The sequence below is a fragment of the Apodemus sylvaticus genome, chromosome X, assembly GCF_947179515.1.
Source record: "Apodemus sylvaticus chromosome X, mApoSyl1.1, whole genome shotgun sequence".
NCBI classification, from domain to species: Eukaryota; Metazoa; Chordata; class Mammalia; order Rodentia; family Muridae; genus Apodemus; species Apodemus sylvaticus.
The window spans coordinates 105,409,836-105,436,355 of NC_067495.1; the positions used below are offsets into that span (position 1 = coordinate 105,409,836).

The 26,520-nt window shown below is 39.1% G+C and overlaps 1 protein-coding gene across 1 annotated transcript in view; it reads right to left on the reverse strand.

Annotated features, from left to right (window-relative positions):
* Positions 1-8,636: 8,636 nt before the first annotated feature.
* Positions 8,637-26,520, reverse strand: part of Trpc5 (transient receptor potential cation channel subfamily C member 5) — a 148,403-nt gene continuing 130,519 nt past the window's right edge. Inside the window, exons 7-10 of the mRNA XM_052170833.1 lie at positions 14,608-14,811; positions 14,337-14,378; positions 12,205-12,294; positions 8,637-9,332 (exon numbers count right to left, since the gene is read on the reverse strand). Coding sequence (XP_052026793.1) covers positions 8,637-9,332; positions 12,205-12,294; positions 14,337-14,378; positions 14,608-14,811 — 1,032 coding nt within the window. The remainder of the gene's footprint in view (positions 9,333-12,204; positions 12,295-14,336; positions 14,379-14,607; positions 14,812-26,520) is intronic.

Below are 26,520 nucleotides of genomic sequence, written 5' to 3' on the forward strand. Positions count from 1 at the left end.
GACATTTTTTTGTTATGAATAAGAAAATTGCAATGAATGTACAAATAGACCCTATAATGGGCAAGTTCTTTGGAGACAGCTCCTGTTAGCCAGCTTGTTAAATTGCATTAATGGATGGTGCCAACTGATAAAGGAAAACATTCAAGCAATTTCCTTTATGATACATCGTAATCAATTACTTACTGTTAGTATGATTTCCATTTTTCGAGAAATTTAAAGAGACAAAAACATCCAACCAAACAAGTGACCATGCTCCTGGCTATTTGTTTATATTACATGAGAGTTCTTCAGGTTTCTTTAAGAGTTGTCAGAACTGAATTGCAGCCTGCTATGAATCACTTTGGAAGGCCCATGGTGTTCTGCTTTACATTTGCCACCATATGGTATTGTTTAATATTGGATTTACATAACTGTCCTACTGCACAGTATTATAGTATCCTTTGCACAATTTGCAGTAAATAAAAACTAGCATTTAAAATTGCCAAAATGAGTGGACTTTTCTTTTTGCAACAAAACAAGTACCATATGTTTGATTGTTTCAATATGTTTCCCCTGACATTGTAGTTATGAAAGAGTGAATTTATAGCTTGAATTGGTGATGAGTAGTTGTAAGGCCACTTGAAATGCTATTTGATTTCATCCCTATTGCAATTCATACCTAGTATGTTTTGTTCTTTTCTCCTGAGAATATTCCTATTCAGGTTGTATTTTAGTGTTTTTTAAAATTTTTTTTAATTAAAAAAGTTATTTTAGTTAGCCTGGTTAAGTATTGAGTTTATGGCATTTTCAAACATATTTGTTTTTGTTGGTCCTTATAATTTGCTTTTTGTCTTCTGTCCTCTCCTGTCTTTGGCCCCCTGCACACTCTCACCTCTCCATAGTGTGCCTAGTAGTAGAATGGCACAGACATTCTTTTGTCTTTCTTCTCTTCCTAACACTGCTGCTATTTTTAAAGCACAGTCAAGGTTTATTGAAGGTATTTTAAAACAGATTTTAAACATATGGGTTAAGAGAACAATAGACACACTTTGGAGCATGACTCTTGTTCTGTTCATCTCTTTTAACCTCCTCATGAAAACTTAGGCTACTTACTGTAGTTTTTATACGTCACCATTTGTCATGTGCACTTTGTTTTTTAGGCTTATACTGTTTCCTAAAATATGCTTGTCTCTGACTTTCTGTGAGGCATAATCCATCATCTCTTTTACCCTTCTGCCTTTTGTGAATCCAAACAAGTTTCCTGTTGACCACTCCTCTGGGGCTTAATTTGTTCCAAGTACTTTTTGCTCATCACACAAACAGTTTCAATAAAATGTGTTTATAAATATCATTTAAAATGTCAGAATGGTTACTTTGTGCTACATAAAATTAACCATTCGGTCACATTTTTGAATGTCCCAAACATTTCTAAACACCATAGCTCACAGCAAGTGGATTCATTTGTCCTCAGTTCACTAAGGAGCCTATAACGAGTGTTTTAGAATGTATTGATGCTTATTGTTTGAGAACATGGGTCTGGGGTTTACTTGCTTTTGAGGCACACACTTCTGACATAGGCTTTTTGTTGGATCCTTTTATTACTTCAAACTTGGAAGTCGTTGCCCTGTCTTGCAGCCCATTACCATAATTTGATGATTATCCTTAAAAGTTTAAACCATTGTGTAATGAGTTTGTCTTGTTATTAAATTAAATATACAATATTTGTTAACTTTAAATCATATACTGCTTTTGTATTCTTGTCAGTGTTTTCTTCTTGTGGGCGGAGGCTAACCTGAATTGCTGCACAAGTCTGGAGTACTTACTGGAGTTAGCTACCATAAAGAAAGGAAATAACTTGATAAATATACTCAAAAGACAAAAGCACAGGCAAGCTACATACTTAGGGGGTTATGTCTGCGGGCATGTGAAAACTTGAGTACAACCTGTAATCTTAGTCCTCGGAAGATGTCACCTTATTTTCTTTTGAGACAGTCTCTGGAACCTGAGATTCAACAGTTAGGCTAGGCTGGCTGGCCAACCAGCTGCAAAGAGCCAACTGTTTCTGTCTTCCCAGGACTGGAAATAGAAATGGACACAACCAGGCCTGGCTCATTACATGGGTGCCTGAGAAAGTCAGAGCCTCAAGGTTCTGTGACACGCACTTTGCTGACTAAGCTCTCAAGCCAAATGTATTATCTCTTTAGTTGTCATTGACACTGCAAAACCTAATCCTGTCTTTTCTGTATTGTCAACCAAATAGCAATGTCAAATTATTGTGAGGGGATATAAAGATTCTATGGTTGGTTTGGGACTCCTTTCCTGATAAAATCTGGTCACACTAAAGGTAGAAATCTAAGTAATTTCCATGGCAAGAAAAATAATGCCTTTTAGTCTGTGTATATATATTCTCAAAACTAATTGTCCCTCTCTGCCTTGATTAAGAGCAGATGAAAATATTGAGCCTATTTTACTGTTGAAATTCAAGACTTGTGAATTGAAAACATCTTTCATTTCCTTAGAGTCTATAATCAAGGCATAACCATTTAATTATCTTTGGGAATGAAATATAAACAAACAAATTATATTTTAATGTGAATACCAGACTCTCAAAACCTAATTGAGATGTAAATCTGCATAAATAACAAAATGGTCCATTGTGACCCATTGTGGTCCATTGTGGAGGGTGGCAGAGCTTGAACTGAACCTAGGCTTTGGACCATTCTGCATGATATAGCTTTGAAGCATATTTTATTTCCTCTTACAATAAAAGTGTAAGGATGTGAAAGAACTAATGTGTAGTGGAAGACAATCCCCTAGTTCCCACCCACTCATAGTTTATAGAATATTGAGTTTTAGTAGAAGCAACTTGATTTAGAATACATGTCTTTTAGCTGAACTATCAAAGACAGTTTTCCTTATAAGACTTGTCAGGAACGAGTAGAAAATGGAGTTTCGTGAGTTTAGGTAACTCATGTGTTTTTTAACCATTTTGGAGTTATTAATCCTTTTTTTTTTCTGAGACAGGGTTTCTCTGGCTAGCCTGGAACTCACTCTGTAGACCAGGCTGGTCTCAACCTCAGAAATCCGCCTGCCTCTGCCTCCCAAGTGCTGGGATTAAAGGCATGCGCCACCACTGCATCTGGAGTTATTAATCCTTAAAGCTTAGGTCACCTAATACTCTCACCTACTTTTGCCTTGTGGCAGAAATATAAATATAAATATAAATATAAATATAAATATAAATATAAATATATATGTGCATGCTATGATAACTGAGTTTTGGTGCTTGCTTCTGAAGTTAGTAAGAGGCCAAGACTTTTAATGTTTTTTTTGTTGTTGTTGTTGTTGTTGTCTTTTGTTTCTTTGGTTTAAAGACAGAAAGAGCATAAAGTTAGTGGGAAGGTTCAGGGATGTATCTGAGAGCAGTTGGGTGAGGGGGAAACATCAAAATATATTTTTCATTTAAAAAGTGTTAAATGTTAAAAAGAAATTTATAACGTTTTAGAGTGGTTGTCATAAGGTTCATATAGATCTTGCTAAGGCATCTAGGGCATCAAGACAGCTATGGGGTAATTGAGTTCTTAAAAGTTTTATACTTTTCAAGTATATTCATAGCTCTGGATAAAACCATTTTTTGAAGTACGTAGTCCAAGCTTGTAGTTGAAATTGATTGAGGTGAGTGAACCATTAGTTTTTACTATTTCAGCGCTTAATAGTAAAAACATTTTACATAGGAACTATAGAAATTGACATACTGTTGATTCTCAGCCAGACTTTTCAGAATATTTTGAACTACAGTAGTCTTTCATTAGTGTTTTTGCAGGTTAAATTATCGTTTGAAGCCCAATGCTGTTCATCAACATTTATTAATAGGTATAAATGGTTACATTGGAAAAGGAAGAACAAACACCTTATTTCTAAGTAGCCATACGTTTTGTGGGAGGGGAAGGAAGTAAATGCTTTATTTTTCTTCATACTGAAGCGAAAAACACACAAAATTATTATACAAGATTATTTTCCACACATTTCAAGGTGACACTTCTCACTTCTTACAGAAAATATTTAGATAAAAGTTGCTACTCAGGATTTTAGCTTTTAAATAATCTGTAAAGCCAAAATGCCATTTACACAAACACATTTCTTTCCCTTTTCATAAATTAAACTCAGGAGATACAATTTTAACCTTAATTTTGACAAACATTCTCTGTATGTTGATGTGTAAGGGACTATACTGAGAAAATTTGATAAGCATAGCCTCTGTTTTCTAGTTTTTTCTCTTTTATCAACTGTTAAACAACCGGGTAATGGTGGCACACAACTTTAATTCCAGCACTTGGGAGGCAGAGACAGGTGTATTTCTGAGTTTGAGGCCAGCCTGGTCTACAGAGTGAGTTCCAGGACAGCCAGGACTACACAGAGAAATCCTGTCTCGGAAAACAAACAAACAAAAATTAAAAACTGTTAGGCTATAGATCTAAATTATAAGCACTGACTAGAAAGAAACTTCTTATCCCCCTTTAATAAAATCTTGAAGAAATAGAATCCGTAAGCAGAATATTTCTCTCTCCTTGAATATTACCCCTAGTGTGCACATACATGAAATAATAAAAACATATCCATGTTTTTTTCTCTGGGGACGGTTATATTTAATCTTATCTGAACTGAAATGATCTTGGACAAGGTCTTTTACAGTTGTGCCATTGAAAGATGAGAACATGGCCATTTTGTGTTTAAAGGGTGAATTCAAATAGTTAAATCCGAAGCTATTACTTTATGAAATTATTTCCTTTAACATTAAGTAAGCTAATGCATTTGACGGCCTGGGTTTAGAACTCTCCTTGTAAACTTATACAAGGGATTTTAGTGCCATTGGTTCTGGAGGTCATAAAAACAACTTTAAATTTGCTTCTCCTTCTCAAGTTTGTCAGATCTTGTTACTCCTATTGAATACAGGCAACTGCCTTCGTTGTTTAAGTACAGTGCTATGATGAAGCTATATTGTAAATAAAATGATTAGCGCTTCTATAGACACACCTACTTTAAACATAGTACTTTCAAATGACATGAGAATTCAGCTAGCTGCCTCATCTATTTGAGCCCTGTCTCATCACTACATCTGCTACTGTGAATGTCCAGTTCAAAACTGTCCCTTGATTTTTCTGTAGAATCTTGAGGGCTTCTTAGAAATTCATTCGTCTTGTTAATCCTGCCAACAGCCTACTTGCCAGAACCTGTACATGATAAAATGTATCTTTTAGATCACCCGAAGATCTAGAAAGACGGTTGTTCGTTTGTTTAGAACTTGGGACATTGACCCGTTGACAGACTTTGCTCTTTAAATACAAGGATTTCAGGGGTTAAATTTTGATTGTTCCCCAATCAGTGGAGGGTCTCTACTTAAAGTATGTTGTCCTTTAAAATTTCCGTAGGTGGCATTATACTTGTAAAGCTGCCACTACTTCAAGCACTTTGAAAGTTGATTTTAAGTTGCAAAAATCAATTCTGAGCTTGAAGATGATATAGTACCTTAGCTTGTTGCCTGTATCATTTTAGCATTTAATTCTTCTGTTTCTTCATCACTCCATTTTCTGAAAGTAAAGCTCCAAAGCCAAAGACTAGCACCTTCTTCTCTGAACATATTGAAGAGCTGCTAGCTCACGTGGCAGCATTGGGAATTGTAAGTCTTAAGTATATAATAAGCCTACGCAGATTTTCTTTTGCCAAAGTGTATATATTTCTTGGGTTAGCTGGCCTTTTCTGGTCTAAGTGTTTTCTGTCCTCAGAAGTAGAAAAGCTAAAGTGGATAGCTCTTGCTTTAACAGTTCTCCAGAAGATGGTCTTGTGGCTATTGATTTTTCAGTTATTTACCACATCCCAGGAAAAGTATTAAGTTAGTTATTACTGCTTCTGTACCATTCAAAATTGCCAAGTAGGATAATAGCAAGGTTACAGACAGATTGCGCTGCCATGTGGGTACTGGGAATAAAATCTGGGTCCTTTGTTAGACAGAGTGCCCTTAAGCACTGAGCCATCTCTCCAGCCCCATTTAAAAACTGGTACTGCAAACAGAACTTGGCTGACTGTTGATTTTAAGCAATATCTGATTAACAGGGTAGAAAGATGCCTTTCTCCTACTTGGTATTAGCTTAAAGTTAATAATATTGCTATTATCAACACAGTACTAAGGACAATTCCTGTTTAGTATCCACCTTCATAGTAAATTGAAACCTTTACATAGGTAGTGATGTCCTAAGCCCAAGACACAAAGATGATAACCCTGGGTCTATCTGGACTGGAATGTGTTCCCAAGAAATATACGGCACTGGTGTCTTTCAGTAGCAGAGATTAGCTGTTGTGGTATATCCTTCCTCCCCTTTCAGAACAGAACTGACAGAAGACTGCTCTGGAGCATGATTTCATGTCTTGCTAACCTGTTTTCTGACCACTAGAACAGTTATGCCTAGATCATCAATAGTTGATGTATTGTGAGAAAAATATTTTGACTATATGTTTTATGTTAGCTTTGCTGGTGGTATGAGTTAGGATTGTAGTTTAGGTGTTTATATTTTATACAGTATTTCTCAAGGTTTTTTTTATTTACTTGTTTATTTATACATAGTGTTTCTCTGTGTAGCCATGGCTGTCCTGGAAATCATTCTGTAGACCAGGCTGACCTCAGAGAGATCCACCTCCAGAGTAATGGGATTACAGGTGTGCACCACCATCACTGGGTTGAAGGGGCATTCATTATTAAGAATAAACTTTGCAGTTGGGAAAGTTGAAGTTGTGACTTTAGAACTCTTCCTTTTAGAAAATAATCTGTCTTTGTATCAGAGCAGTTTGTGATAGTTGATGTTAGGAAAGCAGGGCAGCAGTTGGATTTCAATAATGAGCACTTCAGATCAGACAGATCATTTTGGAACAAACCCTTGCCAGCCAAATGGATGCTGATGGCTCTTACTCTCCTTATTCCTTTTTCTGAGTATCTGAGTTGTATCCAGCAGCACTTCCAGCCTCTCTTGTCCCTAATTTGGCTCATCTCCATATGAAACACTTTTCCCATCATTCACCAGTGCTTGGGATAGAGATGGAAAGTCAGTTTGACATAAACTACACTGTCAAAAGCAAGCTTGCTAACACATTTATGCTGTTTAACAGTCCCCACTTCACCTCCAGCAGACACCCTAAGAATGTGAGGGAGTCCTTAGTGGTGGTGACCTTTAAAAAGACCAGGTGCTACCCAACCACCTTTTTAACTTTCCTGCCATGGACATTGTCGATCTCTAAAGCCAAGCATATGTTGGTAAACCTGTGTTTGCTCAGCTGTGTGGTGGTTCTCAGTTCTAAGATTATTATCATGTGCACAATAACTTCATTTTTAACTTATATTTTGACTAAGTATTCCTTGCCTATGGGAAACAATTTGAATGTACAAATGCAACTTTCTTGGAAGGCAGAACTTAGACAAGTATAGTTCTACACATCCACTAGGATTATTATGTTATATATCCAAGAGTTCACACATGCAGTTTCCACTGTCCCCTAGTAGATACTTCAGCTGCAACCTGAATTAGGTTATCTGAACCTACATTTGTATCTGTTGGGTTTTCTTTCCAGAAAGCAATTAATTAAATTGAGGTGCATTTTCCTCCCAAATTTCAACACCTCAATAAAATGTTTTTCTCATAAAAAATATTTCAAATCCAGTCTTTAATCTTAGAAATGCTTTTATATCAATGATGATTAAAACTATCCACAGTAGATAGGACCCTATAAATATAGCAGCTAATTATTTTTCTTGCCAATGTATGAGATGTAGTAACTATTGATTAAAGTACAGTAAAAGGTTTTTTTTTTTTTTTTGAAAAAAGTACACATCCTAAATACTAATTTTGATACTCTCAAATTTTAGGGTATGGTAAGTTAACTGAAATGTACAAACACAGGAAAGGAAATTAGCTAACTTATTAGATGTGGCACACACACACTGTACAGTAGAGATCTCATTGCCACACGTAAGAAACTAACACACATTTACGAAACAAAACAACAGTCCCCACAAGTAGAAGTTGTAGAGTTTAAAAACAGAACAGAAAGGCAAGTTCTACCTAGAAACCACAAGCTGACAATTCTTTGGAGTCTAGTCTCCCTTTAATGCTTGCTGGTCATCGAGCCAGCATGGGCAGCGTGTAGCACTGAAGAGCAATGAAGGCAGGCAGGTTGATTTTGCCTTATCCGATAGCTGGTAGGGACTGCTGACCATATCCCTCAGCTCTGTGGGGAGATGGGAGTGAGATCCTGAGGCATGTCAGGAATCTATGCGGCAGCTATGGTAGCAAAGTGGCACCTGGAGCTTCACAGAGGCAAGGGTGAATGAAGCAAACCCAGCAAAGGGCTTAAGCCCCTGCCCGCACTGCTGCTCATTCGGGGCAGTACCCCTTCAGTTCCTTTTGAGATGGATTTAGTATTTATAGAAGAAAAAGGCAAATAACAGTGAAACAAAACATGAAGAATGTGGCTAGAAAAGACTGAAAGTAATAGGACTTTCACGCCTTAGAAGGGGGCACAGGGAGGGAACCATATTTGGGGGTCACCTCTGAGAACAAGGAAATTACAATCATTCTCTTGAATTCCAGAACAGATGATGGGGATTTGACTTAGAGCCGAGTTGTAACTTGTTCTTCCTGTCCATCACCCCATTTGTGCATGAGCAAGTCACAAGCTTCTCCCCAAGTTTCAAATACGTCCTCTGACGAGTCTAAAAGTTTCGAATTTGAGGAGCAGATGCCGGACGCACAGTGAAGAGAGCTGGAACAGGCTAGGGGGCATTCACTGCTCCGAGCAGCAGCACCCCGGATTTCACCTAACTCTACCTCACTGAGGTTCATCTCACTTTGAGAACAGGCCTCTGCTTTCCCTTTCTCCATCTGAGAATATCTGATGTCCTGCCACATGTAATGCTGCTGTGCAATGCCATCAGAGATGGTGTACATTGGCTCCGGAGGAGGTTCAGATGTCTGACCATTAAACTTGGAGAAGAAGAGACCCAGTTTCTTGAAAGAGGGACCCATGAAGGACCGTTTGCTAGACGACTCAGCTTTTGGCTTTCCTTGCGCGCCACTAGCTCTTGGCATGGTTCTGATCAGAGGTGCTCCATGGCAGGCCTTTTTCTTGCAGCCTAAATTGAAAGAGACACTCTTAGATTTGGCCCGAGCCCCACCACTGCCATCATTGGTATCATCCCTTTGAGAGAATTCAGCGCTGCTAGTGGAGAAGCTTCTTCTCGGATGTTTTCTGTTTCCCAAGAGGTCAAGGACTTCATATCGAAAGCTGGAGATGTCCTGCTTTAATTCCTAGCAAGACAGAGGAGACAGGTTTTATCAGAAAAGTGGTCTTTAAAGAAGACACTCAGTATTTTGCATAGACCAAGTTGTACCTAGTAATAAACCTTAAGGCACCTGAAAAACTATTCTGTCACAATTGAAAAAATTACACAGTGGTAAGGTTGATTTCTGAACCTCTGAAGAATATGAACTAACACCTAATAAAGCGGTAACTGGGCTTGAGAAATGGCTGAATGGTTAAGAGCACTCACTGACTGATCACCCAGATGACCTGGGTTCAACCCCCAGCACCCATGTGGCATCTCACAACTGTAACTCTAGTTCCAGGGGACCTGACATCCTGCTTTAGCCTCTACCTACACCAGACACACAGGTGGTACATATACCTACATGTAGGCAAATGTACACAGAGGCAAAGCACCCATGTACACGAAAATTTCAAAAGAAAGTGGTGACTGTCGGGCGGTGATGGCGCACACCTTTAATCCCAGCACTTGGGAGGCAGAGGCAGGTGGATTTGTAAGTTTGAGGCCAGCCTGGTCTACAGAGTGAGTCTCCCAGGAGAGCCAGGGCTACACAGAGAAACCCTGTCTTGAAAAAACAAAACAAAACAACATCATCATCAACAACAAAAAAAACAAAACGAAAAAAACCAACCAAAAAAAGGGGGGTAACTGAGAAGCTCTTAGAGTACTTGCTCTTATGAGTGTCTCTAAGTTAAAGGATAACTGAAGAAGCAAAGGCCTTTAGGGTCCAGGAAGGAAACTGAAGAAGTGAAGTATCAGGCGCTGAGGCTGCTGCTTTGGTTGGGGCAGGGAGTAGAGGGAGCAGTCAATACAAATGCATGTGAATTGCCTTCTATCCAGTTGCTTGGGTACCACACTAACTTGTTCCTTTACAAACCATCTTTCCAAAGCTTAAAGCTAATCATGTCATTCTCCTGCTTAAAACATCTTAGTAATGTCACTGTTTTAGGACATACTATAAATGCCATACTATGTAGTAGTAGAGAATTTCTGTGTCTCCCCCCTTCTCTCTCTCTCTGTCTCTCTGTCTCTCTCCCTGTTTTTCTTTCTCCCAACTCCCTTCACCCCCAGTTGCTCCCTATTCTCCTGAACTGGCACACAGTACTAACTTAGCCAAGTGATTGGGACATCATGTGATCTTTAACAGGTATTGAATCCCACTGTGCCTTACAGGGGTGCGATATTGTGTGTCTGTTTATGAATCATACATCTCAGGATAGCTTTCTTTCTTTTTTAAAGATTTCTTTATTATATGTAAGTAAGTACACTGAAGCTGCGTTTAGACACACCAGAAGAGGGCATCAGATCTCATTATGGATGGTTTGAGTCACAATGTGGTTGCTGGGATTTGAAGTCAGGACCTTCGGAAGAGCAGTCGGTGCTCTTAACCCCTGAGCCATCTCTCCAGGCCCTGGAATGGCTTTCTTATTCTAGGTTCTGTATATCAGGCAGGATGGTTCTTTGTGTTTTAAAGCTATCTTGTTAATTGTGGGATGGCTAGTATCTACCCTCTCTGTACCCACTAGATGCCAGTATGACAACTTAAAACATATCCAGACACCCAAAGGTGTCCCGAGGACATAACTGTCCCTTCATGAGAATCACTCTTTTAGCTTGATACCAGTGTTAGGAAAATTCTGCTATTTAATGGCAGTTTCTTAAGAATTGAAATTTCATGATACATATTTTGGTCCTTACTCTCCCATCTTGAAGAGAAAGCCCTTAGGTCTCCAGGCAATTCCTGTCTGCTGACCTCCCTACCTACCTACCCCTTCCCATGCATTCTTGCTGTATCAGTTCAGCAGGTCAGGCTCACACTGTGAATATCAAAAGAAAGGATGTGTAGGAAGGCTTCATTTTGTTTGGAAAACTGATGGTGATGGACATTCATAAAAGCCTGTCAATCCAAGACAGAGAACCACAGGCAGCAGTGGCTACTGGGGGAAAGCATTTTAACCACTCTTGGGGTAAGCCTCCCCCCCCCCCCCCCCCCTCCACTGGTTGTCCAGTGCAGAGTGGTCAGCTCTGAAACTATGTATACACAAACAGCAAAAACAGACTCAAAACAGTTGTATTTACATACTTTTGCACATACATACACATGAATGCACATGCGCACAATAAAAATCAAAAAGAAAAGAGCTATCAACTTGTGAGTTGGTATGGTAAAGATATGAGGAAAAAGAAAATATAATTTTATTTCAATTACAAGCTTTGGTTTTTTTTTTTTTTTTAAAGAAAATGAAAAAAAAAACCCATCTGTCCACCTACTGGATGACTGACTGAGGCTTGCAGGGATGGAGCAATGGCACAGTGGTTAGGAGAGCTGTGTTCAAGAGGAACGGGGTTCAGCTCTCACTACCCACACAGTGGCTTGCAACCATCTGTAACTCCACTGCCAGGGGGCCCTGACACCCACAGGCAATACGTATCCAGGCAAAACACCCATGTACAGAAACTAAACTAAGATCTTTCAAAACTTCAATTAAAAAGAATAATTCTAAAGGCCTTTTATTTTTTGAGACAGGTTCTCTGTATAGCTCTGACCTGGAAGTCACTCCGTAGATCAGGCTGGCTTTGAACTCAGAAATCTGTCTGTCTCTGCCTCCTGAGTGCTGGGATTAAAGGTGTACACCACTACTGTCCAACTAAAACAAAAAAATGTTTTAAATAGTTGGATAGGAAAATGAAATTCTATAATTAGAATTCTCAGGCTCTATGAAGGTTAAATTATACCAAGAAATGAGACATTAGGGCTTGAATGCAGCTCTGTAGACAGGAAAATACTTGCAGAGTGTGTGTGGGGAGGTGATAGACAGATATTAAGAGATTTACTCACTTCATGATTAAATTACCTTAAAATTTTCTTCTGTTAGCCCCTCATTTGTTTTCGAGTTTCTTATCATTGCAGCCACGTATCTCTTGACTAAATTTCTGATAACTTCCTGGAATTGAAGAACCATGAAGAGGTATTCAGTTTTCCTTTCAGGCTATCAGGTTAGTAAGGAAGTTGCTTAGAAAACTCATCTAGGTCATCTTTCGAATAGGAAGTCATTGGGTTAAAAAGTCATCACATCTCTGAATTTTGGTGGCAGAGTATGCCAGTGCTGTTAAATTTACCCCAAAGGAAGAATTTTCACTCAAATATATGGTAAGTATATATTCAGTGTGTGTGTGTGTGTGTGTGTGTTTCTGTGTGAGTACGTGTATGTATGTATCATGAGAATACAAGAGTCCCTGAATGCTCATTCAGAATCCATTCCTCGGGGGCTGGATTAAATGTTGGTACTTTTAGTGAAGTAAGATATTTTTCTCTTCATGAACTGGAGAGTCACTAAGTGAGCTAGCAATTTTATAATCAGGATATTTTTCATAGAATGAACACTTCACCTTTATAGGAAAGGCCCCTTAGCCTTAGAGGGACTGGAACACATGTGATTGCAAGGCTGGTGTTGATGATAGCTACATACCACTTACTGCAGTATGTCAGGCAGTATGCCAGGTGCCACTTACACTGAATTTTCCCAACCATATAATTTAACTGTTCCTATTATTCCTGGCTTGCAGATGAAGGGGCTGAGGCTCAGTGGTGTTAACTGGCTCCTTCAAGGTCGCACTGCTGGTAAATGCAAACATTAGATTTTATTCTACTTAAGGCTGATTCCAAAGCCTCTATTAATAGTGAGCGATGCTGTAGTTCGCACTTCCACTACTTGGTGAACTCTGCAAAGTCGCTGAGATGCCCAGGGAATGTTTTTTGTTTGTTTGTTTTTTCATTTTGTTGTGAAGTTTGAAGCAGAAAAAAAAGCTGTTGGATCGTACCTAGGCGATCATTTTTTTAAAAGATTTATTTATTATATGTAAGTACATTGTAGCTGTCTTCAGACACACCAGAAGAGGGCATCTGATCCCATTACAGATGGTTGTGAGCCATCATGTGGGTGCTGGGATTTGAACTCAGGACCTTTGGAAGAGCAGTCAGTGCTCTTAACTGCTGAGCCATCTCTCCAGCCCTTCATCGTTTTTTTTTTTTTTTAGTTATTAGAGTTGAGGATATGAAACATACTTTGTGTTTCTTATTGTTACTAAAAGGTACAAAATTATGGAGGCCATTTGTGGAATATAGTTCCTTTAAATCTTGTACAACATTTTTCTACCTCGGTTTCTTGAGACAATGTCTCAAGTTGGCCTTTAACCTTTCCATAGTTGAACTTCTGATCCTCTGCCCTCTCCTTCACTCAGTTTATGCGGTGTTGGGGATCAAACCCACGGGTCTGGAAGGTAGGAAAGCACTCTGCCAACTGAGCTACATCCCATCGTCCTCTGCATTTCCTTTGATTCAGAAGATTAGATATAGTTTTCTTATTTGTGATTTTTTTTCAAAGATAATTTTCAATAAATGTCTCTCATATTTTTATGCTTGGCTGTCTTCTGGCTGTTCCTGTAAGAAGCACATATCTGCTCCTTTGATTAAAGTCATGTTTATAATTTAGAAAGCCCTTCACTGCCATAAGTAATAACTTTTCTTGTTCTGTATTCCTTATTTATTATGTATTCCCATTGCTGTATGTATATTTTGTTCACAGCAAATTTTACACTTCACTTCATTTTGATAATTTTAATGATGTAATGTTTCCATCTCTGGTAATAAGCTTCTAAGAGGTACAAAGATTTTGTCTTGTGGTCCATAGTGATTTCTCTAATGAGTATTTTAGTGTCTGGTGTACAATAGGTACTCATTGATTGCACAACTATATAGCCACTGCTTAATCTCAAGGCAGATAGCCTTCTAAGGTATGGATGGCCCAGATCCAGATGAGGTTGATATAAAGGGCTATGAACAGGGTTATAGAGCAGATGCTTTCATCCTGATGAATTAAGTGCCCCTACAGAAGGTAAGTCCAGACATAGCTAGAGTAGAGTTTCCTTCTACTCCACAGAACTGACCCAAGAACTATTATGTTTAGCCCCAGTGGTTAAGCGGTACCTGATAATGTTGATTTTGTATCAGGCTGTCAGCATGACGTTCCTGTAATTCAAAATGGACAGAGAGGTTATTTCAGTTGGCCAGCACCCTACCCATTCACCTATCTCAGTGATCTGGTAAATATTAGAACTGGTGAATGATACATAGTTCCTGACTGACAAATAACGGGAGCATATTTAAGGTAGGAACCTTCATGAAGAAGGGAAATAGGAAAACAGTTTTGTATAAAAAGAAACACACACACACACACACACACACACACTGGTCTTACTGTGAAACTTCTCAAGTTGTGCCTCCTTCGTCTTCCATCAGGGTCTCTTTTGGGACAGAAGGTGTTGTTAAACCAGTTGCCAAGATAGAGAAATGATTTGGGGCTGGGGATAATGTTGAAAGGAGGTGGCAAGGTGCCACCTTCATCAAAGTAACTCATCCAGAGCTTTGTTCTTGCAAACTTCCACTCAATATCAGCATGATCCTATGAAAGACACAAGTGCAAGGTTTGAGAGACAGGAAACTGGTAAATACACTTATGTCTTATTTTAACCTTGGTAGTTGTTTCTATAGAAGACAACCTGGCAGTAGTTATATAAACTCAAATCCCATAACCCTATAAATGCAAGTTCATCGATCTGGCAATTAACTTTGAGGAATAAACCTTATTGGGTTCAGTGCTGCATGCTTCTAAACCCAGCTACTCAGGAAGTTGAGGCAGGAGTGTCCTGAGTTTGAGACTGGCCTGAGCTGTATAGTAAGATCCTACCTTCAAATCAAAGAAAAAGTGATAGCAACGTGACTCGGTAGTAGCGTGCATGCTTAGTTAGTGTGTTAGTACAAATCCCTGGGTCCAGTTACCAGAACTGAAAGAAAAAAATTTAAAAAAATGAAGAAGAGGAGGGGATGAAGGGAGGCATGAGGAAGGGGATTGCAGAAAACTTATACATTGGACTATAGTAGGGCATAGTTATACAAACAACTTTAAACAACACAGTCAATAGTAGATGGCTATTTAAATAAATAACACAACAAAATGGCATACAATATAACTTTATAGATCCCACTTTGTCTGTAGAATAGATATGAATATATACATTTGTTTAAGCTCTTGAGTGCAAAAATTACAATAATTTGCATGCAAAGATGTCATTTAATTAACTGAAAAATTACATATTTACATTTTCTAGGCAGATAATACACTACATTGTAAACCATTGTTATTTTTAAGAGGCAGAGATGGGGTTAAAGTTGTATCATTTGTATTTTGCGGGGGGGGGGGGTCATGAGAGAACTGTATATTTTTATTATTCACCATCTAAAGCCATCAGCAAACAGAAAACGAGCATGTTTTCATCTCCAACCAAAGGTCTTTCTATAATTTCTTTAGGGCACCAAGTTATCTGTATGTTGTCTTTTCTCAAACAAAATTCCCAAGCACTGCATTTTACCACCAGCCTCAATGTGACTGTCACCTATTATTTGATTGTCCTAGTGAGACTGTTGACATTCAAAGTGGTTTTTTTTCTGAGACTGGGTTTCTCTGTATAGCCCTGGCTGTCCTGAAACTCACTCTGTAAACCAAACAGGTTGACCTTGAACTCAGAGGTCGACCTGCCTCTGCCTCCAAAGTGTTGGGATATAGGGTATGCACCACCACCAATGGCTTTTTTCTTCTGATATTTTTTTCAAGGCAGGGTCTGTCAGTGTAGCTCTGGCTCTCCTGGAACTCTCTTTCTAGACCAGGCTGGTTTTGAACTCAGAGATTCGTCTGCCTCTGCCTTCCAAGTGCTGGGATTAAAGGTATGCAATACCCACCTCAAAGCGTTTTTTCAAGACACATTTTTGATGTATAATTTACAGAAACTAAAATTTACATATTATAAGTGTTTGACACATATATACCTGTGAATTACCATCACAAGGTATGGAGACATTATTATACATTTCTAGAACTTCCTTTTTTTATTAGATATTTGCTTTATTTACATTTCAAATGGTATCCCCTTTCCTCATTGCCCCTCTGAAAACCCCCTATCCCACCCCCCTTCTTTATGCCCCCCCCCCAATTTCCAGACTTGCATTCCCCTATTCTGGGACATTGAGCCTTCTCAGGACCAAGGACCTCTCCTTCCTTTGATGTCCCACAAGGCCATCCTATGCTACATATGCATTTGGAGCCATAGGTCTCTCCATGTGTACTCTTTGGTTGGTGGTTTACTCCCTGGGAGCTCTGCGGGTGCTGGTTGGTTCATATTGTTGTTCCTCCTATGGGGCTGCAAACCCCTTCAGCTCCTTGGGTCCTTTCTCTAGCTGCTCCATTGTGGACCCTGTGCTCAGTCTATTGGTTGCCTATGAGCCATGGATATTTTGATCCACCTTCCAATAAGGATCAAAGTATCCACACTTTGGTCTTCCTTCTTCTTGAGCTTCATATGGTTCTGTCCTCCAAAGTTCTCTCGTGTTGCCCCTTCATCATCAAACTCTCCAGCGTGTAGTCTCTGCCAATTGTCTCTCTCCTCTCTGCTCCTATAGTTTGTCTTTACTAATATGCCATATAAATAGAGACATACAGTCAGCAAGTTTTTGATATGGGCCTATTTCACTAAGCATGACACATGTGAGATTTGCCTATGGTTCTGTATTGCTCGGTGCATTCAGTCTTACTGCTGGTAAGTTTTCCTTTAGTTGGGTGTATGATTGTTTAATAATTTACCCCTTGGGAAAAAATTGAGTTGTTTTCAGCATTTAACAATGAATAAAGCTGCTGTGAGCATGTATGAGCTTCTGTGTAAACATAGGTTTCATTTCTCTAGCTTCACTAAGAATATTACTAAGTCCTGATGGTAATTTGTGTGTAACTTTATAATAAACTGCCTTTAGTTTTCATATCCTCTTCAGTGCTTGGTGGAGTTTGTAGCAGTATCTTACTATGGTTTGTAATGGCATTTCCTAAATGGATAATGATTTTGAATTATCTGCTGATATGCATATTGGTCACTTGTAAATCTTTTTTTTTTTTTTTTTTTTTTTTTTTTTGGTAGCCCTGGCTGTTCTAGAACTCACTCTGTAGACCAGGCTGGCCTCGAACTCAGAAATCCTCCCAAGTGCTGGGATTACAGGCGTGCGCCACCACTGCCCGGCTGTAAATCTTTTATGTTCAAATCCTTTGCCCACCTTTATTGGCTTGGATACATGTTCATGGCCTTCTATACCTGTGGGAATGCTTGACATTTTCAGATCCCTCAGTGACATTTCATTCGTCAAATTTTTCTTCGTATTTTCAGTCAGCCCCTTGCCAATTGGCTTCATTTAGTCACTCAGAGCCACTCTAAGAAACAGGCATCCTACGAACTGCTTTCCTCCATGAATGAGCTCAGAACGAGGTCACATAAAGTAAGTCTCTGTACAGAGGGGTTAGTGAGCTAGCTCACTGGATAAAGGGGCTTGCTCCCAAGCTTGACAACCTGAGTTCCTGTCCTAGGAGTCAGATGGTGGAAGGAAAGAAATGACTACCACAAACTGTCCTCAGACATGCATGTTGTAGAATGTGTTTATGTGTGCAGTTGTGTACATATACGCAGGACACACACACACACATACACACACACACACACATGCATACACACACACACACACACACACACACACCCTACCCCAAAATAAATAGATAAATGTTTTAAAAAACATCCTCCATAAATTGCTACTTTCCAAGAAGTTGCTGGACAGATCAAAGGAAGTACCTGGAACAGATATGGGCAGGGATCCCAAACCTATCCCACCCACCAGCGGCCTCCAGGATGTCATTTTTTCATATATACCATGGGCTGTTTGTTCAGTCTGTGCTCTCAACAACAAAACCACAACGTGACTTTGAGTTTAAAACAAACGAAAAAGGCTATGATGGTCAACTGCAATGAATGTAAAGGCCATGCTTGTGATCAGAAGGGGACTCTGACAAGGAGTATGGCTCTAAGTTCCTAATTGCCAATGGCAAACGCCTCAGCTGTATTATGGTAACAGTATAGGCTCTACAGTTTTTTGAACAAGATGTCATGATATTTGCAACTTTGAAATCTTGGAAAAATAATTTTGGGCCTCTCCATGGATGTGTGAAGTTTTACTTCAAGGGCTGTGATCATTTGTGATTGATGATTCATACCCATTAACTTTTAGTGTAAAATAATTTTAGATAAAAGTTCGTGTTTCGGGGGTTGGGGTAGAGCTCAGCAGGAGTTCCATACTTAGCTTCTACAGACCCTGCACTCCAGCATGCTTATTGAAACCAAACCAAACAAACAAAAACGTGGTTTGTCTGGTATATGGAGTAATGGATTCTTTAAAATCAGCTTTTTTCTTTGTCTGTCTTGTCTGTCTGTCTGTCTGTCTGTTAGGGATGGGGCTCACTAAGTAGCCCTGGCTGCCCTAGAACTCTCTGTAAACCAGGCTAGCCTTGAATTCACAGAGATCTTTCTGCTTCTGTCTCCTGGTCCTGAGATTAAAGGCAATTACCCCCTTGTCCATCTTAAAATCAGCTTGTAAAATGTTAACTTAGCAAATAGAGGTTCTATGTTTTTCTGGAGTACAACATGATTTTTGATGTGTATGTGCATTGTGAAATGATGTAACTGAATTCATTAGCACATCCATTACATCGTCAAAATTGTGGGGAGAACATTTAAGATGCCCCAGTCTAATCTTTGGAAACTGTGACTATGCTATCACATAGGTAAAAGGGGAAATTAAGGTTCCCTATGAAATTAAGGCTGCACCAGGCAGTGGTGGCGCATGCCTTTAATCCCAGCAATTGTGAGGCAGAAGCAGGCGGATTTCTGAGTTTGAGGTCACCCTGGTCTACAGAGTGAGTTCCAAGACAGCCAGGGCTACACAGAGAAACCCTGTCTCACAAAAACCAATAAAGAAAGAAAGAAAGAAAGAAAGAAAGAAAGAAAGAAAGAAAGAAAGAAAGAAAGAAAGAAAGAAAGAAAGAAAGAAAGAAAGAAAGGAAAGAAGGAAAGAAAGAAAGAAATTAAGGCTGCTACTTAGATGATTCTTGACATAGAGATTTCATTCTCAGATTATCTAGGAGCGCCAAGATTGCTTTTTAATGAAAGGAAATGGGTACCAAAGTGCTAAGACAGGCAGACTCGGACAGCTGCTCTTGCCCTTAAAGGAGGAAGGGTGGTGTTAACCAAAGAAGGAAGGTTCTACAGATTGAAAAGGAGACATGAACATGAATTTTCTGCTAGAGCCTTCAAGAGCATTCAGGCAACACCTTGACTTCTGTGGTGGGAAGTGACAGCTGTCCTACTTCATCTTCCTCAGTGCCAGAGTTGCTGGCAGGATTTAGCATCTCCTAGTGTACTTAACGGAAGGATTGGTTTCTTGTTGGCTATTGAGTGGACACGTCTCCCAGTTCTCTGTCACATGCTCCAGGGCAGCTCCTAGCATTGTGGCTGTTTTATCAGAGTGAGAGAAGGCAAAGCCAGTATGTTCATATCCAAAACTTGCAAATTCTTTTTTATTACCCAGCTTTTGAAAGGTATAATTGACAAATAAACATGGCACATTTTACGGGGTAAAGCATATGTGATATATGTAAATGTGGACACTTAAATGAGTGACTTAATCTAATTAACACATCTCTCACTTTATAAATCTAAGAGAACATTGAAGATAGACTCTCAGTGACCAAACGTCCAGTAGAGTATTATTACTTGTAGTTATCATACTGTAATCCCCAAAGTGGTTCCTTAGATCCAGTTCCTGATCAAAAAAAAAAATACATAAGGAAGAGGTTGTAGTGAAGGGTTTCATCTCTGACACTGCTAACTATAGGATCATTTTCACAAAGCAAGAAACCAAGTGACTATAATTTCTCCTAGATAACAAATCCCCTCCCCCCTCTCTGTGTGTGTGTGTGTATTTCACATGGCCATTTGTGCATCCAGATGGAGAGTAGAGGTTGATGTTTGGTGTCTACCACAATCACCCCGTTTATTGGGACTAACTCACTGGGCCCTGGCTATGTTGGCTGGTCAGCAGTAGCCCCAGAGATCCCCTTTCTTATCTTCCTGTCCCCGAGAAACACACATGCTATGGTGACTTTTACATGGGTGTTGTAGATTAAGCTCACTGTCATCCTCCCCAGTCCCATGAACCCTTTGGCTAAATCAGATGCTTTCTAATTCCCATGTATTTGTCTACCTTCTTTTTATCTCACATATTACATCCAGACCACAGTTCCCTCTCCCTTCACTCTTCCCAATCAGAAGATGGAAAGAACTCCCATGCTCGTGGATCGGTAGGATTAACATAGTGAAAATGGTCATCTTACCAAAAGCAACCTACAGATTCAACACAGTCCCCATCCAAATTTCTATACCACATTTCTTACAAACCTTGGAAGAACAATACAATATCCAACTTCATATGGAAAAATGAAAAAACCCAGGAGAGCTAAAATAATCCTGAACAATAAAAGAACTTCCAGAAGTATCACCATCTCAGATTTCAAGCTGTACTACAGAGCAATAGTAATGAAACCCACATGCTTTCTTTCTGATTCTTTACCTTGGTTAATGTTTGCCTACCCAGTCATGTTGTCAGATGACAGACTTTTAAAAATGGTATTTTATGAAAAATTTCTTACATGCAATTTGACACAAAACTCTGAATGAATTGACAGTAGCATTATAAAACTATCTTACGGATATAAAAACTACATCTTAGCATTTACTTTATTAAAATGAAAATATAATTGATGCTGACTCTTCTTGAATATTATTTAGTCTTTATCCATGAATATAATAACTAGTTGGGATAAAAGTACTACATATATGTTTAAGAAATGTATTTGCAAAAAAATGCAATTGTTATGTGTAATGACTATCAAAATTTATATAATATTTGTGTTTTTTGAACTATTTTAAACTAGGTGAATGATAGCTAAAATAAGAAGATTAGTTTTAACATTACCTTATCATTATGAGGAGTAAAAATTAAATTTTAAAGGGGGCTGGAGAAATGGCTCAGCAGTTAAGAGCACTAACTACTCTTGTTAGTTCAATTCCCAGCAACCACATGGTGACTCACAACCATCTGTAATGGGATCTGACGCCCTCTTCTGGTGTGTCTGAAGACAGCTACAGTGTATGAATATACGTACAATAAATAAATCTTTAAAAAATTAAATTGTATTTTATAGTTATAACAAATGGCAAGGTAATAAAAAACAACAGCCTCTAAATATAATAAATATTGTGGCCATTTGTTTTTTTTGGGGGGGGGATTTGTTTTTTTTTTTGAGACACGGTTTCTCTGTATAGCCCTGGCTATCCTGGAACTCACTCTGTAGATCAGGCTGTCCTCAAACTCAGAAATCTGCCTGCCTCTGCCTCCCAAGTGCTGGGATTACAGGCATGTGCCACAACCACCTGGCCTTGTTTTGTTTTGTTTTGTTTTTTGTTTTTATTGTGTCTATTTGTAATGTAAATGAGAATTCAAGGAGAAGGGGAATGGAAATGTCTTCCCTTCAGAAAGAGTTTAACTATTTAATTTTAAGCATGTATTTAGCTATGCATAACAAATAACTCTGGTATTCTGATATCATTAGAAATACGCCAGTGCTGCCTCTTTTTTTTTTTTTTTTAAGATTTATTATATGTGAGTACACTGTAGTTATCTTCAGACAGACCAGATCTCATTACGGATGGTTGTGAGCCACCGTGTGGTTGCTGGGAATTGAACTCAATACCTTTGGAAGAACAGTCAGTGCTCTTAACCGCTGAGCCATCTCAGCAGCCCCGCCAGTGCTGCCTCTTGATTATCTCGCTCCAGCTGAAGGAGAAGCGGGGTAAGTAAGGAGGTGCTCACACCATGGCTCCTACAAAGCAGACTGCACCTCAGATTTACCCACGGTAAAGCACCCAGGAAACAACTGGCTACAAAAGACGCTCGCAAGAGTGCGCCCTCTGCTGGAGGGGTGAAGAAAGCTCATCGTTACAGACCTGGTACTGTGGCACTCAGTGAAATCAGACGCTATCAGAAGTCCACTAATATATAGAATTAGCCCAGAGGTGTAGGAAGGGCATGGCCACTGGAAGACTGGATTTGGCAAGTAAAAGATTGAAATCTTCTAATTCTGGAAGTTATTTGGAATTTTTACTTCAGGTTAAAAACAGAAGATGATAAACTGAATACATGTTAAAATACTTGGTATGGAATTGTAAAAGAAAATTTAAACCGATTATATCAGTTTTATATGTTTTTGAGATTTTTATTTTATGTGTATGAGTATTGCCTGAATGCATGTCTGTATGTCCAAACAACATGTGTAGTACCTAAAGAATGCAGAAAAGGGTATTGGATTCCCCTAAGACTGGCATTATTGCTGGTTGTGAGCTGCCATGTGGGTACTAGGAAATGAATTTGGGTCCTCTGGAAGAGAAATGAATGTTCTTAACTTTTGAACAGTGTCTCTAGCCCCTTACTATATACCAAATAAAATAATATAATCTATTTGGTTTATAAAAAAAAAAAAAAAAAGAAGTCCACTAATAAAAAATATATCGAATAAAAAAAAAAAAAAGAAGTCCACTAAACTTCTGATCACAAGCTCCGCTTTCAGGGCCTGGTGTGAGAAAGTGCTCAGGACTTCAAAACAGATCTGCACTTCCAGAGTGCAGCTATTAGTGCTTTGCAGGAGGCAAGTGAGGCCTATCTGGTTGGCCTTTTTGAAGATACCAATCTGTGTGCTATCCATGCCAAACCTGTAACAATTATGCCGAAAGATATCCAGCTAGCAAACCACATATGCGGAGAAAGTGCTTAAGAGTCCACTATGAGCCGGGCAGTAGTGGCGCACGCCTGTAATCCCAGCACTCTGGGAGGCAGAGGCAGGCGGATTTCTGAGTTCGAGGCCAGCCTGGTCTACAGAGTGAGTTCCAGGACAGCCAGGGCTACACAGAGAAACCCTGTCTCGAAAAACAAACCAAACCAAACCAAACCAAAACAAAACAAAAAAAAGAGTCCACTATGAGGGGCTCTTTCATTCTCAATTTTTTGCCTCTTTTTCTTGTTATCAGTAGTTCTGAATGTTAGATATTTTTTCCATGGGGTCAAAGGTACCTAAGTATATGATTGTGAGTGGAAAGATGGGGGACAGAATCAGGTATTGGCAGTTTCTCCATGTTCATTTGTGTGTAAATATTTAATATAAATGCAAGATGGAAAGCATTAATGCAGGCAAAATGTTTCAGTGAACACATTTCGATAGTTCAACTTTATAACAATTATAAATAAACCTGTTAAAATTTTCTGGACAATGCCAGCATTTGGATTTAAAAAAAAATAAGTAAATCTTATTGATGGCAACTAAATGGTGTTTGTAACATTTTTACCATACAGTAGATTCCATCCATTCACTATACTTTTCTTTTTTTTTTTTTTTTTGTTTTTTGTTTTTTGTTTTTGGATTTGTTTTTTTCGAGACAGGGTTTCTCTGTGTAGCCCTGGCTGTCCTGGAACTCACTCTGTAGACCAGACTGGCCTCGAACTCAGAAATCCTCCTGCCTCTGCCTCCCAAGTGCTGGGATTAGAGGCGTGCGCCACCACCGCCAGGCTACTATACTTTTCTGAGTTGTCCTACATGCAAGTACATGTTCTTAATGTTGTCTGTCTTCTGTGCTGTTCCTGTAAGTTTGCTATTAAAATACATTATACTATAAAAAAGAGAAGTACTTAAATGAGGAATTGAGTATTATTGTAAATGCCAGTCTACCTTAGTCTGTCATTTATACCCCATACTAAGTTCTGTTTAATTGTAAAGCTTAGATATCAACCTCAAAATATAAAGGAAATACATGGTTTTGTTTCTCTAGATTCATCAGTAGTGAATGAGAGCCTTTCATCTGTAAAAAAATAAACTATAGTCATTTGGTGAAAAATGGATGGATCTCAGGGTGCAATTTTTAAAATTCTATTATTTGTTTACTTATTTATTTTCTCAGACAGTACAACCCAACCACAGCTTCCCCCCTCCAGTCTCTCCTGGCAGCCCCTACCTTCCCACTCACCCAGAACCACTGCTTCTCCATTTTCTTTCAGAAAAGAGAAGGCCTGTTGGAGGTATCAAAGAACGGTGGCAGAACATGATGCAGTAAGACTAAGCACAAACCTTCATATCAGAGTATGATCTTAAAAATGAGGTGACCAAGTCTGAGAGATTTAAAAAAATCCATGCTGTCTCTCATATGTGGATCCTAACTTATCATGTTTTCTGTGCATACATAAGGGGCTATAAGAGCGAGATATAGAGTGTAGAATGAGATAGGAATCTGTGAAAGCAGGCCAAAAAAAAATCTAGAAGTCACACCCGACACAAAGTAGAAGGGAAGGTCCTGGAGGGCTCAAGGCAGGCTGTGGGATGAGAAGCTGATAAAGCCTGACTGCTTCTAAGCTAATGAAAAATGAAAAACAAAACAACACCCAAACAAGTGTCCTTGAAGGCTAGGGTAGGAGGGGGGGAAAGAAGGGAGGGAGAGAGGTAGGAGGGAGAGAAACACACAGGGACAGACAGAGAGACAGGGAGAGAGACAGAGAGAGCTTTATATGTCTTTTTTTTTTTTTTTTTTTTTTTTTGAGACAGGGTTTCTCTGTGTAGCCCTGGCTGTCCTGGAACTCACTCTGTAGACCAGGCTGGCCTCGAACTCAGAAATCCACCTGCCTCTGTCTCCGAAGTGCTGGGATTACAGGCGTGTGCCACCACCACCTGGCCATAGAGAGCTTTAATAGTGTGTTCACCTGTTTGAGCTATGGCTCCCGTGGAGATGTGGGGATTCAGCTAGTTTCTCATATACTTTGCCTAGACACTGTGGTATCTGGACATCATCTGTTTTCTGTTTCTTTGTATTTGAGTTCAGCTTTATTTTCCTTTTTCTTTGTATGTATTTTATTTTATGCATTTACCTTTTTAAAAAAAATTATTTACTTTTTAAAAGTCTGTTTAAAACAAAAATGTTTCTTTGTACCCCAGGCTGGCCTCAAACTCCTGATTCAGAGCTCTCAGTGTCCTGGGTCTTTGTACTTGTTTGAAAACATAAGCATCTGTGTCCTTTAAAAAGCAATTTGCTTAATGAAAAGTAAAAGAGGCTGCGAATTTGAACAACAACAACAAAAGAGCAAGGAGGATTATATCAGTGGGGTTGGAGGGGGAAGGGAAGGGAGAAATGATGTAATTATATGATAATCCCAAAATTAAATAGAGACTGTAAAAAGTAATTTGCTACAGGTCTGGGGAGAAATGGATTTGCTTTTGGCAAAGTATGCAAACATTCAATGGGCCGAGCTATAAGGCACAGTCAACATCTCTTGAGTTTTTGGAGGCTTTCTGACGTTCCAAATTTCAGCTTGCTCACTTATAAGCATTTTGAAAAAGGATCACAGGAGCCCCTCCTGTCACTATCATTCCATTCCCCTGGGGCTCTGACAAATTTACATTAAGAATTGCCAAAGAAGTTGGGACGGAGCATAGAAGTCGTTGCAAATACTCTTTGTACTAGCTTCCCCCTCCCCTCATCTATTTATTATAAATCAAGTCATATCTGTCCACCTAGTCATTTTCAGTTCATGTAATGAGCAAGTAGCATGTGCCAGGAAAATTGTTGGGGTTGTTGGGATCGTTAGGCTGGTTAGGATTCAACCCTAAACACCAGCCAATAGTAGAGTACATGGTATGAGCCACTGGTTGATTAAAAAGGATTTGTATACTGATTGGGCGAACAATGTGAGTGATAGAATCTGGCATATGGATGCTGGTTTCATTCCCAACTTGCTATAAATTGAATTGCAGGATTATACATGAGCTTTTGTCAACATGTTTATTTAAACCTTTCCTAATAAATGATGCCTCAGGGTTTTTTTTTTTTTTTTTTTTTTCTGATCAGCGCAGGACTTTCCCCTTATATGGTACACTAATCATACATTGCTTGTGTCTTGTTTTGTTTACTTCAAGTGTCTGCTGCTGATGCCAATGCCTTCTTTCTGCCTTACCTTCTCAGACTCCACTATAACTTTGAAACATATGGATGATGACTTTTGAGAATCACCCCCCCCCCCAACACAGGGGTCCTTCCCCTTCCAACTTTTCCCAAAACATTTAGGACTTTCATGTGGACGCAGCAACATAACTTCA